Here is a 13895-nt window from a genome sequence, read left to right on the forward strand (position 1 = left end):
CTCTCTCTCTCTCTCTCTCTCTCTCTTTCTCTCTCTCTTTGATTCTCGAAACGGCAGAAGAGGTAGAGCAGCAGTAAGAAGAGAAGCAGAGAACAGCTTGGTCGCTGAAGGAAACACACAGACTATGGTCAGCTATGAAGAAAGTCGGAGGGGAGGGAATTGAAGATAACAAACTGAGAGTAATAACCGTGGAGGGAGATAACGAAATTACTAAGGGAAATGCTGAGGGAAATAACAACATTGTAAAACAAAGTGGTTGAAGAAGTTGCAGAAGAGTGGATGAAGAGAAAAAATGGATGGAGTGGATTGTGCCGGGGTTGCTGAAGAATAAAAAGGATGTAAATCATTGAGGAAGATTGTACAAAGTTAGTGTTTATATTTAGTGACGATTAGGTGAGTTTCAGGCGAATATTCTTTTGATCTTCGAACCTAAAACTAGTCTTTGTGGGTTTATATATGTACATAATTGCACTTTTGGTGGAAAACGGGGCTAGTTCTTGAGGGTACTGGAGAAGATTATCAGATTGGTGTTTATGGTTGTAGAAATTGAAATAGAGTTAGGGCTATTCTGCTTCATACCTGCATTGTGTACCATTTGATTGGAAGATTGGATTTGTGGTTAGCAGGGATGAATTTATTGAATGAAACAAAGTCTGTGGTTTATGGGATAAGAGGATAAATAATTCTGATAAATATATATGTATGTGAAGAATGAAATATGTGTTCAATGAGTAGCATTAAAATGATGATGGTATCATTAAAACTGAATGGAAGATTGACATAGCAAGTTATTGATTGAATTTCTTTATAGCAGCAAAGGCTAATTAAGGAATGTAACGAAGGTGCACATGTATAAGCAAAGCATGAGTTGAATGAGCTTGACAAAACGAAACTAGAAGTTGTATATAGTTCTAGAAACAAATCAACACGAGGAAGGAATTCGAACTGTGTGCTTAGAATACTACAGACATTCCAATTTTTTAAAAAACTGTTTTTTCTTCCCTTTTTAAAGAATATCAATGCTAATTGAAAAGTATTAAGGGGCTATATTAAAGGTATTAAAACAGTATGTTCTTTCTTTAACAGAAAATTGAAGAACTTTAGCACAAGAAGTAGTTCCAAATACCCCAAGAAAAATTCAATTTCCCATCGCAAAGGGAAGATTGAAATCAGCATAAGAAAAAATTACAAGGAATAAAAGAAAATGCAGAGAAATGAGAAAATGAATGATCAAATTGTAATATTTAAATATTTCCAAAGCTATTTCTTTTTGAAAATACTGAAATTAAATAGGAACAAAAATTCCAGATCCATACTAAGTTCAGTAAGATCAGAATCAGCTTCTTCGATAAAGAAGAATGTCAAGTCCTCGCTATAGAAACGTTCCAAATAATTTCTTACAACCCTGCAATAACTAAGAAAGTCACGAGACCCCTACCCATCACGCCGGGTCGACATCGAATAGTATACAAGAGCATGTTGAAAGAATCAAGGTTTTCGTCACACGTTCGTGGTGGATGGGCACGGAAATGCCATTGAGCTACACGAAAGCGAGAATATTAATGTGCTTATAAATAAACCGTAGGAAAAATCCAGCGAGCCGAAGCGCGTGTGGCGACGCTTCTGCTTCGTTGGCGCTAGGCTATCGCTTGGCCAGTGATCCACTAGAGGCATACGGCGCTTAGTTCCGCTCCACCTGGCTGCCGTGGCGAGATACTGGTCGTTTTTGAGTATTTCGAGAACACGCCGCCGCATACGAGTCTCGTTTGGTCCTCGCGTCTTTTGGAACGCGTCGCAACCAAATTCGTGGTGGTGGATGAAGTAAATGAACTGTAACGAGATGAGTGGTGGGTAGTGGATAGCAGGGTTTAAAAAGGTAAAGGGAAGAAAGTGGAAAGCAGGTGTGAATGTGTAATACGAAGAGAAGAGAAGGTAGTGGATAGAATATGATGTAGAAGGGAAGAAAAAAACAGAACGACGATTTAAAGGAGAGCTGAAGACAGATGGTGAGAGGAAGAAGTAAATAGAATGATAACATAGAAGAGTGAAGAAAGAAGAAATTATGAAAATAAAACGAATTAATGAAGAAAAAGCTTGGTAATAACTAAAGAGCAGAAAACATTCTGGAAAGATTTATTGGGATTGATAAAATTGATTGAAGAGAATCTGAAAAGTTTGAAAGAGAAAAGGAAATTCGTGGAAGGAGGTTTGCATTGGTACGGAAAGCAGAAAGTTAGCAGAGTTCTAGAGTGGAAGTAGAAGAATCTTCAGAAAGCAGGTTGGACGAAAAAGTGAGTGCAAGTGTGGAAAAAGTAGTGAAGTAGGACTTGAAGGAATTTTAGATGAGAAACTGAGTGTATCTTGAGAAAGAAAATTGGAAAAGTTTAATCAGAAAATATAGAGATGTTATTCAAAAACTACAACATTAAATTAAGAAAGAATCATGAGAAATGAAATATTAAAAGAGGCTTTAATAATTTTTTAAATAACCAAATTCCAAAACTGTTACAAAAAGATATTAATAAAAACTACTGAATTCGATAATTAAAATAAGACTGAATAAATCCTAACGAATAAACTCTAAATTTAATTTATAGTTTCTAAAAATTGAAAAGGAAAATTGAACTTGGAGACGAAAAATATTGAGCAAATTTTAAAACGACCGCGACCGAATAATCTTAACTATGTCATTGATAAATAAAGTAGTTTGTTCTGTAAGTGACGTCTACAAAACTTTTAGCAACGTTAAAAAAAACGCTTAGCTGAAAATCGATTTTGGTGATCTATTCTCGTTAACAAATATAGGTAGTGTTACACTATGGGTGAGGAATGAATTATTGATAATCCATTTGTTCGTTTTCGAAACGGCACGTAAATGCCGCAATCGTTAAGTGGTCATAAAGATGACAAATTGATCTTGAGTGATTGATGCGTCACAATTTCAGCGTTTGGTACTATTTGCCATTATCGTTGCTTGTTGAACTTCAGTGTTTACCTCTTTTGTGCTCTTACTTCATCACCTATTAATATTATACGTTATTTTTTATAAATAATTATTTCCTTCGCACCCAATTAACATTACCCATTTACATAGCTGATAATAACAATAAAACTGTGCCAATTCTTACAATAGTAAGTCATGATCGTTCTTCAAAATCGACAAGTATTTATAGAGTTTTCAGAAAACAAATCTTTCAAAGGAAGCCTTTGATTTCTTACGATTCTGTTTCCGCCCGCTGAAACAATATACCGATGATTGAATTAATTGTTACATCGAAACAGATTGATTGATACTTTTAAAAGTTGTTTATTCAAATACTATTCAAATTCTAGATTTTGTTAACCATAAATTAGTCGTTCGTTAAAAATCTCTCCTTTGATTTTTCAAACATTACTTTTTAGCCTATTTATGTAGAAACAATTCAATATTTTTGGTATACATTATTAACTCGGCATATCCATTTCTGTGTTTCTTTTTAGTTTCAATTTAAAACAAGAAACAGTAGATGGAAGATCAAAGGATTTAAAGGTTCTGTTTAGACGTTGTAACTATTTGGTTTAGACCACGTGTTCTTGTTCCATTTCACTGGTCCTCTGAGTTAGTTTCGCCTCATTTACCTAATCTTCTAATCGTCGATTAATAATAAATTTGTTACACCATATCCTTGAACTTATCGACATAAACATTATCGATAGAATGTTGCCATAATCAGCTTCAAAAATGGACGAATATCTAACGAAATATCTGTTTGAAGAACATAATTCAATTTGTCATTTTATTTTCAATTTTGTTTAATTTTATTCTACTTAATCGTTATCGTTCAATGAATAAAATTAACAATTCTCTCCAACATACTCACCAATTTGTTAACAATAATTTATCTTCCCCGTCTCTTCACACTTGATCATAGAACAAACCTGAGAAAGGAGAAAGGAAAGAAAGAATGAAAAAGAATAATAAATGAATATGATGAAATAAACGAGAAATGTAAAAAGTATAAGACGTGATATTGATAAATGATCATAATTATGCTAATATAAGCAAGACGTCTTTAAATGCATTCGCGTGCGCTTAATTGAAAGAAACGCGTGTTATCAAGTCGCCACTTAATCACCGGCGGGAGCATGTTCACTCGTGTTACGCACGCTCGTCTAATCAAAGCGACGCACTCACGCGGCGTTATCACTAATGACCGTAATCTGAGGGTCAAGTTCAAGATTTATGAATGACTAGTGGATTTACCAGCATGCAAGTAATGCAATTAACGTTTTTCGTCCTTTTGTGTTTTCGTCTTTTGTTGTAATTGTTAATATCAACAATTTAGCAAACCTGCAAAAGAAGTTATGTAATATGAAATATCATTTATCGTGAAAAAATTCTGCAGAAAAATTTTTATTCGTTAAAGAACTGAGAATGTAAACAATCTTAACCTACAAAAAAAATTTACTCCGTATAACGAAAGATATTCGTTAGATCCTTTATATATCATTCGAAAACACTCTTTCCCAAAGGATAAGAAAAGTACAAAAAACAGAATATTATAAAATGCAGAAATGTTTGTAAGTAATTCTGTTCATTATCATTTCGAAATAACTGTTGCAACCCACACAAAAGATGACTCGAAACGTTACGATGGACGAAGATTTACACGTCGAGATTAATTCCTCGAATGAAACGAGAGTGCGTTGCGAGCGCAACTTGCGACGCCGGTCGTACAAGCTACGGAGCAAATAAACTCTTGTGTAGCTGTGTTAACGACGTGGGTCCGTAATAGTTTCTAAAGCAAGAGCAAGATTTATCGGGGAGTTTGCCAGTTGTCGGGTCACGTCTGCCGGCCTGTTTATAAATGGAATCATCCGGGAATGTTACAACACGTAAATATCGATTCTTCGGCGGCGCTTGTATTCGAAATAAATTTCGCTAGATCGTTTATCGCTATCTACGAAACGTGATTCGCGGTTATTCGAGTTTCCGTTTCGCGTACGAGAATCAGATACTTTCGAAAGTAGTATTACGACGATGATCCAATTGGTCGAACGAAATACTCGAAATTGGAAACGAACCTTTAGTAGATGTACTATATGTTTGTGGGGGGTTGTAAAAGATTCAAACTAGCTTTGAAGAGACATGAGAATAGAACTTTTAATAGATTATTTTTATTTGCGATAAAGGGACTGATGATTAAATTGAATAAAGAAAATGAGGAACATGATTTTGGTACAGAATTTTGTATTTAAAATAATGTAATGCTGAGTGTATTTAATTTAAATAACAGTACTTGTCGTTATCAGATTGTATTTTATTTTTTCGATTTTATATGAGTTTGTGATAATAGGTTCGAACATTTTTTTATACCTTATATTTATATCAAGCTGTGTTTATAAATCGAAATTTAATTAAGTACAAATTCCTAATTTATAATTTATTACTTAGGTTGCACTCCGGCACTAGAAAAATTGTGTAATCATTAATATATTCGTACTGATAAAGTAACCGTGAAACGAAATCCAACGAAATAAGAGCACAAAGGCATGCAACATATGCGATACTGGATAAAAATAAAATTCCATACGAATATCATTTTCACCATGACATACATCTATAGTGCTTTCTGAATATGCAACAGTATAATCTGTAAAATAAAACTTTAATCATAAAAGCGGTAATACACACCGAAGTCATGCTGAAGAACTCGACCAAGCAAACAAACTCTGATGCGGCAGTGTTGCCTAGTTCCGGCCCGACCAGTCCTTCCGGTGTGGAGACCACCCCGAAGCCCAGGAAGAAACTGTCGTTCAAGGAGCCTGAAATATTCAACTACCTGAAATTGAAAAAACCGTTTGGAAAATCGAAACCGCCCCCCCTCCAGCTGACACGTTCCCCAGGAAGCGTTGATTTCAGCTTCGATGAGAACCGCTTCGAGGAGGAGAACGATGACCTCGAGGAGCTCGAGGTAAAGGTGTATGCTTACGAATAATGCTGTTTATGGGATAAGGTTGTCCTGCTCCTGTAGCTGACACGCGAAAAAAAGAAAGAGCCCCGGGATGTCGTGAACGGTGGAAAACACTGAGGTGGAATAAAATATAGGATGTCTTAACTGCTATTCACGTATAACCCTCAATTTTTCATGCTCTTTTTTCCTTTTTTTGACCGACATTTTTTTCTTTTTTAGATTGGAAAGGGAATTTCTTTCTAAATTGTAATTTTCGACAGAAATGACTATACGTGAACATTTGAATATTGATGTACTAAAGTGTCATAATGGAATTCCTGCGGTTTGGGTTTGAGGTTAGAATTAGTTTGGTGGAAGTTAACGAATGCTGAGTATTACAGGTTTATGTTGCTTGGAGATTGAAACACGAGGCGCTCGAGAGCCAAAATTCAAAGATTTGAAAATGAAAAATTTGAAAATTTGGATATTAAATATTTAAAAATTTTCCGACATTTAACAAACAGAAAATTTTACATTCGTATCGAATTTTTACTTTTTAGTACTTGAAATTTGATGTCAGTTAATGTCATCAAAATCACTTGAATTTCTGCATGTTGTGCCACGAAGAGGGTGGTCAGAACGGTAGGGCAGGCTTTCGAGGTGTGCCATAAATTAAGTTTAAACAACGCCACGGAAGAACGGGACCGGGGGGAGAAAGAAAGAGAGAGGGAGCACAGTGAGAATCATCGTGACGTTTACGAGGACCAAGATGAAATACCGAATGAGAAGTCGCAACCGTCACCGTCTTCTGTGCATAAAGGTTTAACATCCTAGCTTCTTTTTAATTACAAAAAGCAACCTATTTCAAATTGAACAACAAATTTTACTTTCCACCATTTTACATTTGTTGGCGCATTAACAATTTTGGTTATCTTTAACACCTTTGTTATTCTTTGCTTTCAATTTTCTTATGATAATATTGGAAGATACGAAATTTAAACAATTCTTCTAAATTTAATGCACTTTTTGTCGCGATAATTTTTCTGAATGAAAATTAATACGATGAAAAATATTTCAGATATATCGCTCTTAGGGGACACGGAGGATTCGGTGCCGGAACAGACAACTGTTCCGTGTCTCTTAAGGTCACACGAAGTCCCAGCGACCACAGCGTCTACCTCGCCCATTAGACAATCGCCATCGGTAAATTCTATTATTAAAGATATCTAATCATACCGTACAATTTTTCGTAATACATGTTGAACGTAAGTTTATTTACCAATAATCGAATAACGTTATGTATAGGGCACGGTGACCTCCGATTGTGGAGGGTTATTGGTTGGAGGCGAATTAACTGCTCTAAAGCACGAGATTCAATTGCTACGAGAGCGATTAGAGCAACAAAGTCAACAAACCAGAGCCGCCGTTGCCCATGCGCGACTGCTTCAGGATCAGCTTGCAGCTGAAACGGCAGCTCGCGTCGAAGCTCAAGTAAGTAATATATACTATATTAATAAGATGTCGATCATTGTTATAAATTACTTCAAGTAAACACTAAAGAATGAATGATACTATATTGTATGTTTTATTTTTGCTATAGGCCAGAACGCATCAGTTACTGATGCAAAATAAAGAGCTTTTAGAACACATAAGTGCGTTGGTCGGCCATCTTCGGGAACAGGAACGAATTTCGAGTGGTCATGTAACCTCACAATCTCAGTTGCCTGGTTCAGCAACAATGCAACAAACCACCACTGTTCCAGATTTGTCAAACCTCGGCCAGGTAACGCTCTACCGAATACCATGACACGAGTGTTCAACAGCCAATAAGCCGTATGCCTGCAAACGTTACATTTCGATTAGAGTTTAGCATTGTATTTTGTACTTCTGTTTTCTTTTCTTCTTTTTTTTTTTTTCTTTTTTTTTTGATACCGTAACGCTTTTTGTACTGACGCATTTTTTAAATGAATTTCTTAATAAAACGATTTATGCACATTTTTATATTTTGTACCTGTCATCAAGCAAGTGATATGTGACAAAATTATATTTATATCAAGGGACATATTACAAATATTATAGTTTGTTTAATATAACATTAAGAATGCGTGCTGCTTTCTATATTTTGAATTTATTAAAACTGTGATTGTTTTTCATTTTGCTTATGTCAGTTGACTGCGTTCTGTTTTAAATAAGATAAGATGTTCTATTTTTTAAATAAGATCTTACAAACATATGCACGAAAGTATTTGCTAATTCAAATTGAATACCCTATTTTTTTTGCATGCTTATTAATTATGTTTATTCTTTTTTTTTCGATTTCGTTTTGCGTTAAAGAATGCCTATGTTTTAGTATAACTAAGATACTTGAATGTAAGTAATTAGTATTCGTTATTCCTTGTTCATTTGGAAATGGAATTCCTAGTTGTTACTTAGAATCAATTCTTAAATGAATACTTGCTACTTGCATCAAGAAACTCTATTTTATAATTTAATTAATATAAATGAAACTTGCTCAAATTGTAATCCAACAAAATTAAAATGCTAAGATGCATTATATTTATAAATGCTAATTACTAAACTTTTGAAATCCGAGTCAAATTTTAATCCTATCATTTATGCTTTGTGGAAAAAATCTGTTAAGATATGTGTGATGGATTTAAACCAGATTTCACAAACGATCTTTTTAATCCTTTTAAGGAAACTGTATGAGCGGTTAGACTTTGAAATGCGTGAATATAGTATTGCTTATGAACGACACGTTTCGTCCTAAATTGCTCGCCCGGAAGATAACAATTTAATGCTGACGTTAAAGCTAAATCGCTAATCCAATAATCGTGCTAAGCGCCGGTGTGACGATGTTATGTAACAGGTCTTCGCACGGGATTTTGGACTTTGTGCTACCAACAAATGCTAGGTAAAGTTGCCAATTTTTAAAATTTTATGAAGCATGTATCAAAATTTTAAAAAATTTTAAACTTCAGGTAATAAAATATTATTTTTTCTTAACATTTAAAATTAAATATTTTTTGCTTTGTCAAATTTAAGTAAAAATAAAATGCTTAAGAACTGAATGCAAATTCTGGTGCTTAAATAGAATAAATAATTTTAACATAATGACTTGCACTTTTGTACATTTTCTATAATAATCTTTTAATATTATTTCACAAACAGTACCAACGAACAGGAGGACAAAGTTCACCATGGGAATTGGATCCACCATCTCCGTATTGCTCTTATCCACCAGACTCTTGGTTCCCTGGGAACTTGAATACAATAGGCATCCAAGGGAACAGCAGTGCAGCAGATCAGTTGCAGTTTCAAACGCAACTCTTAGAAAGGCTACACAACATAAGTCCATATCAATCTCAAAGATCACCTTATAATACACCTACTCCTTATACAATCGGTCCTAATCTTCTTGTACCTCCTAACAATAGATCACCTGTAAGTAGATTACTATATATGTATTAGCAAAATCTATCAAAAGTTTTACAATATTTTAAATTTACAGAGTTCAGCCCAACTGTCTCCAAGTTCCATGTCACTAAGGGTCTCCCAGCCAAACAGTTTTTCATCATCACCCATACTGACGCACAAGCTAGATAATTATATAGGAAACTCAGACAGTATAGAGTTGAAGACGACATTCATAAAACCTTTGCCTTGTACAGGCGAAAGGAATGCTAGCCATATGGACCAGGAAACAAAGGGTAAGCAGGATCGAATGAATGTACATGATGAAATACCACCAATCGTGTTGGATCCCCCGCCTCAGGGTAAACGATCAGAGGAAACGTCTAAACAGGTAGCTGCCAAACAAAACTTGAATGGTCAAGGTTCGAATAAGAAAAATTCGCAGTATCAGAAAAACTTAACAACCATCCTCAGAACTCCTGGTCCACCGCCGTCTCGCACAACTAGCGCTCGTTTGCCTCCAAGAAATGATTTGATGTCCGAAGTACAAAGGACTACATGGGCGAGACACACGACCAAGTGATGGAAGATTTTCTCCAAAGTAGTTTCTGAAGAATTTACTATTGACTAAACATATCATCTCTTAGGTAGAACAACTTTTAATGAAAAGTAATTTTTTATTTTGCAATACAATTTGGAACTCAAGTTGATTTGAATAAGTTTACCTCCAAAATTGATTGACAGAAAGTTGTGTGAATTGTTCATACTTTGTATAGTTTATATTAGGGCACTGTCAAAATCAATGAACTGTTATTATAATATAGACTGGCTTTAAGTATAACGAAATCGATGTTCACGCACAAAGATTCTACCTAAGTAAATTTACTATTAAAAATAAGGACTGAGTGATGCGTGTAAATTTTTCTTCTTACAAACACAGTAAGATGTTGGTAGAAGATGGAAACAAATTTTCGTTGCACTAAGACGTGGTGATTCCAAATGGTCGTTTGCAATTTTCCCTTGAATCGATAAGGAAAGTATATTAAAAGAATGAATACTAAATCAAGTGGAAAATTGGTAGTAAAAAATATAAATTTAATTTATCTTTTTTAACCAGTAGAACTTCTAAAAGAGATTATTTTAAATAAGTGAGCAAATACATTTGTGATTAATATGTGACAAATGGGTGTACATAAAATGTCATTCTTGTACATACTTATTAAACTTCGCTCGATTTACATAATGAACGCTGTGTTATAAAATAAAAAGATTAATTTAGGGGTTTTAACTTTTGAGAATTTTATTCAGCTTTGGAAAATCTTTGGAAAGAGAATCTTTGCAAACAAAAATTTTTTTTATATCATATGTAATTTCAATATTGTACCTATGAATTTAAGCGAAAAATTTAATGAACGTAAAAGAAAAGACAAGTCTGTATAATGAATTCAGAAAAATATGTAACCATAAATTTATATGTTTATGATATGTCAAAGTTGCAATTAAAATAAAGAATCGATTTATACAATAATGAAAACATTGAAACCTTCAAAAAGTATAATTGCAATGGTCAGTGAATAAAATGCTCTGTAAAAACTCCATGCATTTAATTAACTCTTGCAGTCAAGATCCATTTACTATATCCGCCTATAATCACATCCTTCGTGTTGACGATATATCTGTCATTATTAATGCCATGCAACTATATACATGTAGCACCTTTCAGTATTTATAAGGTAATTATACTACATGTTTGTAATTAGTATTTTTTAATTCTTCCGTGTACATTTCTCTTAAATATATTTATTAAATTTTGTATTGAAAATTTTTTATTTTATTTTTAATATAGCTTAAAAGTTTATTTATAATAAAAAGAGTGAAAAACTTGCGAATGCAATTATAATTAACAAAAAATCTATATTTTGTTTAAAATATAAACTTAATATGCCCATAATACAACCCGTTAATACCTTCAATGTGATGGACAAGATCAAGCCACATTCGATTAGCACCGTTTATAATTTCGTACTCAGAACTCGAATACAGAATATGCAAAGGTTATCGACTACCTTCTTGCGCCATCTGTGCTCAAGTTACTGAATTCGAGCTTCAGGTCTAAAATCATAGATGGCACTAATATAACACAAACAGATTACTAACTCTGCTTATGTTCTCCTGATATATTTTAATAAATCAATTCAGCAGTGGAAAATTAACAAAGTACTTAATTTCTGTGATTAATTTATGTACTTTTATAAATGCATCGCAAGGCTAGAGCTTTAAGCTACATTCTTATATAATCTTCGTACATAATTTGTTGCTAATTAGTTTGCTATTAATCATTATTTGATGGCGTGCGTGATTTTATAGCAACGACCGGCATGTTTGTTCGTTAAAATATTTAATTATGATCTAAACTAGATATAAAATGAGACTAAATATAATATGAGAAAATGCGCAAGAACACTGTTTTTATAATGAGTGCACGAAGTTCAGAAATTGATTGCACAGAAGATAGTAGTTAATGAAAAACAATTAGTATTCACGGCAAGAATTCAAAAACTGTGGGAAATAATTATTAATAATAAATTAATTACGCAGAAATTAATTTCCAAAATTATATTAGAAAGTTCGCCAAAGATGTGCCTTTCCGATGCAATTATAAAAGTTCATAAATTAATCACAGATATTGAGTAATTTGTTAATTTTCTATTGCCGAATTGGTTTATCAGAAAGTATCAGGAGCACAAACCAGAGTTAGTAACCTATTCAAAGAAAATCAGTGTCATCTATGATTTTGAACTCGAAGCTCGGATTAGGTAGAAAGAACATAGATTGCGCCTGGAGGTCACCTAAATACACGTGACGCATGGACGAAATAAATATAACAATAAAACAACACAAATAACTAACACAAATTCCTTTCCCTTCTTTTTATTCATTTAAGGATCCCATAAAGTTTTCAACATTCTTTAATAAATTCAGGACAAACAGTGGTTTCAATTAGACACTCAGCATTCATTTCTTTACCTGGCAGACGACAAATATGCAAACGTACGCCTTTACAGTGCAATTATAAAAGGTTATAAATAATCACAGAAATTAAGTGATTTGTTAATTTTTCTCCAAGTGAACAGAAGAGTGCATGGAAAATGAGAAAAAATTGCAAACAAACATTAGAAGCATTGTTGTGCCCATGCAGGTGTGTCTGCATCACGAAAAGAATGTAAGTATTTGTCTTAATATAAGCTTCAGTTATAATTAAATAGCGTAAGTTACGAGCCATTGTTTTTCCACCTTTTATTAGTGATAGCAGAACTTGGTTGTGAAAAGACAATATTCCATTGAAATAAACAGGCACATGCAATAATTAAAAAATATTGGACTCATGGAATATCACCACCATAGAGCCATTAGATGCCAAGAATTATAATTTATAGCGAGAAAAAATTGAAGCAGTAATACAAATATGTAAGGTATGATATGTCTATTCGATTCTAGGCCAGTTAACCATATGACATACAACATAGAAATCTTTGATGGTTAAATAAAGATTTAAAATTGATTTATTTATTTAAGATTTATTTACTCAAAATGGAAATGGTTTAGGCAGACCAAAAGAAATAAAATTAATTTAGGTCATGGCCTCTTATAACAACAAGATATAGAGGATACAGTGAGACTGAAAGGTATGTTGTATTCCTGATCTAAATAGATATTAATATTAGTGATCAAAGTGAATGATCATTGCCAATGTTTTAAATTTTAGAATGATGGAGCCGAGGTATAGAAAGAAAGGAGAGAGGCTTGAATGAAAGCAGTGAGAAGAAGAAATGTCTATTATGTCAAATCAAGAAACAGAAAAGAGGCAGCATATGTATCAACAAAGAAAAATGTGTAGCATCAACATGGAAATATGAGGATCATTGAAGAGAATGAACACTTGGTAATAGTTAGAAAAGGTAAAGATAAATTGAATATAGAGTCTGAATGTTGGTAAATGATAAATGTAGAAAATTAGATGTAAGCTCTTACATAGAGAAATGTTGTTGACCAGAGTAATATGTTATATTTCAGAATGATGGAGCTGAGGTATATAAAGAAAAGAGAGAGGTTCGAATGAAAGCAGTGAGAAGAGGAAATGATCTCACAGGTACAGGGGAAGGTGGTAAAAGCATATATGGAGAACCATTTAAAGTGAGACTATATTTAAAAACGAAATGAATTCTTTTTTTATTAAAAAATAATTATTGGATATATATGTTTTAGGAGGAATTTCATACGAGATTACGTTTTTGTCGACGAGATTTAATTGCTATGCCTAATGCTGGAAAGGATGACAATGGTCCCCAATTCTTCTTTACTCTTAGGTCTACACCAGATGTGCAGAATAAACATACAATCATTGGTAAATTTACTGGAGAAACTATATATAACATGCTTAAACTTGAAGAAGCACTTGTAGATGAGGTAAATTTAATGTTTACAAGAAAATATGTCAAGAAATGATATAAATATCATATTTCCACTGTTTTGTAACATGATAGACTA

General features: G+C 33.4%; 1 protein-coding gene and 1 long non-coding RNA gene across 2 annotated transcripts; one reads left to right on the top strand and one right to left on the bottom strand.

The window, feature by feature from the left end:
* Positions 1 to 3621: 3621 nt before the first annotated feature.
* On the bottom strand, positions 3622 to 4307 carry LOC108552684 (uncharacterized). The gene is made up of 3 exons (XR_001890569.1): positions 4244 to 4307; positions 3861 to 3918; positions 3622 to 3745 (listed from the first exon to the last, which is right to left on the bottom strand). It is a non-coding gene; the product is annotated as an uncharacterized LOC108552684 (long non-coding RNA).
* Positions 4308 to 5496: 1189 nt separating this feature from the next.
* On the top strand, positions 5497 to 10067 carry LOC108552682 (capon-like protein). The gene is made up of 7 exons (XM_017907338.1): positions 5497 to 5966; positions 6561 to 6753; positions 7012 to 7136; positions 7239 to 7424; positions 7534 to 7716; positions 9105 to 9377; positions 9445 to 10067. The coding sequence occupies exons 1-7, from the start codon at positions 5682 to 5684 to the stop codon at positions 9928 to 9930; spliced, it is 1731 nt and encodes a 576-aa protein (XP_017762827.1). The 5' UTR covers positions 5497 to 5681; the 3' UTR covers positions 9931 to 10067.
* Positions 10068 to 13895: the final 3828 nt, after the last annotated feature.

The sequence above is a fragment of the Eufriesea mexicana genome, unplaced genomic scaffold (genome assembly GCF_001483705.2).
Source record: "Eufriesea mexicana isolate 0111107269 unplaced genomic scaffold, ASM148370v2 scaffold7569, whole genome shotgun sequence".
In the NCBI taxonomy this organism is placed as follows: domain Eukaryota; kingdom Metazoa; phylum Arthropoda; class Insecta; order Hymenoptera; family Apidae; genus Eufriesea; species Eufriesea mexicana.

What these genes read in the sequence shown, in the direction of transcription:
- LOC108552682 (XM_017907338.1), top strand. Translation starts at nt 5,682, where the DNA reads ATGCTGAAGAACTCGACCAAGCAAACAAACTCTGATGCGGCAGTGTTG. An exon ending in AGCTCGAGGTAAAGGTGTAT is followed by an intron (nt 5,967 to 6,560) that starts GCTTACGAATAA and finishes TGTGCCACGAAG; the next exon opens with AGGGTGGTCAGAACGGTAGG. An exon ending in ACCGTCTTCTGTGCATAAAG is followed by an intron (nt 6,754 to 7,011) that starts GTTTAACATCCT and finishes AAAATATTTCAG; the next exon opens with ATATATCGCTCTTAGGGGAC.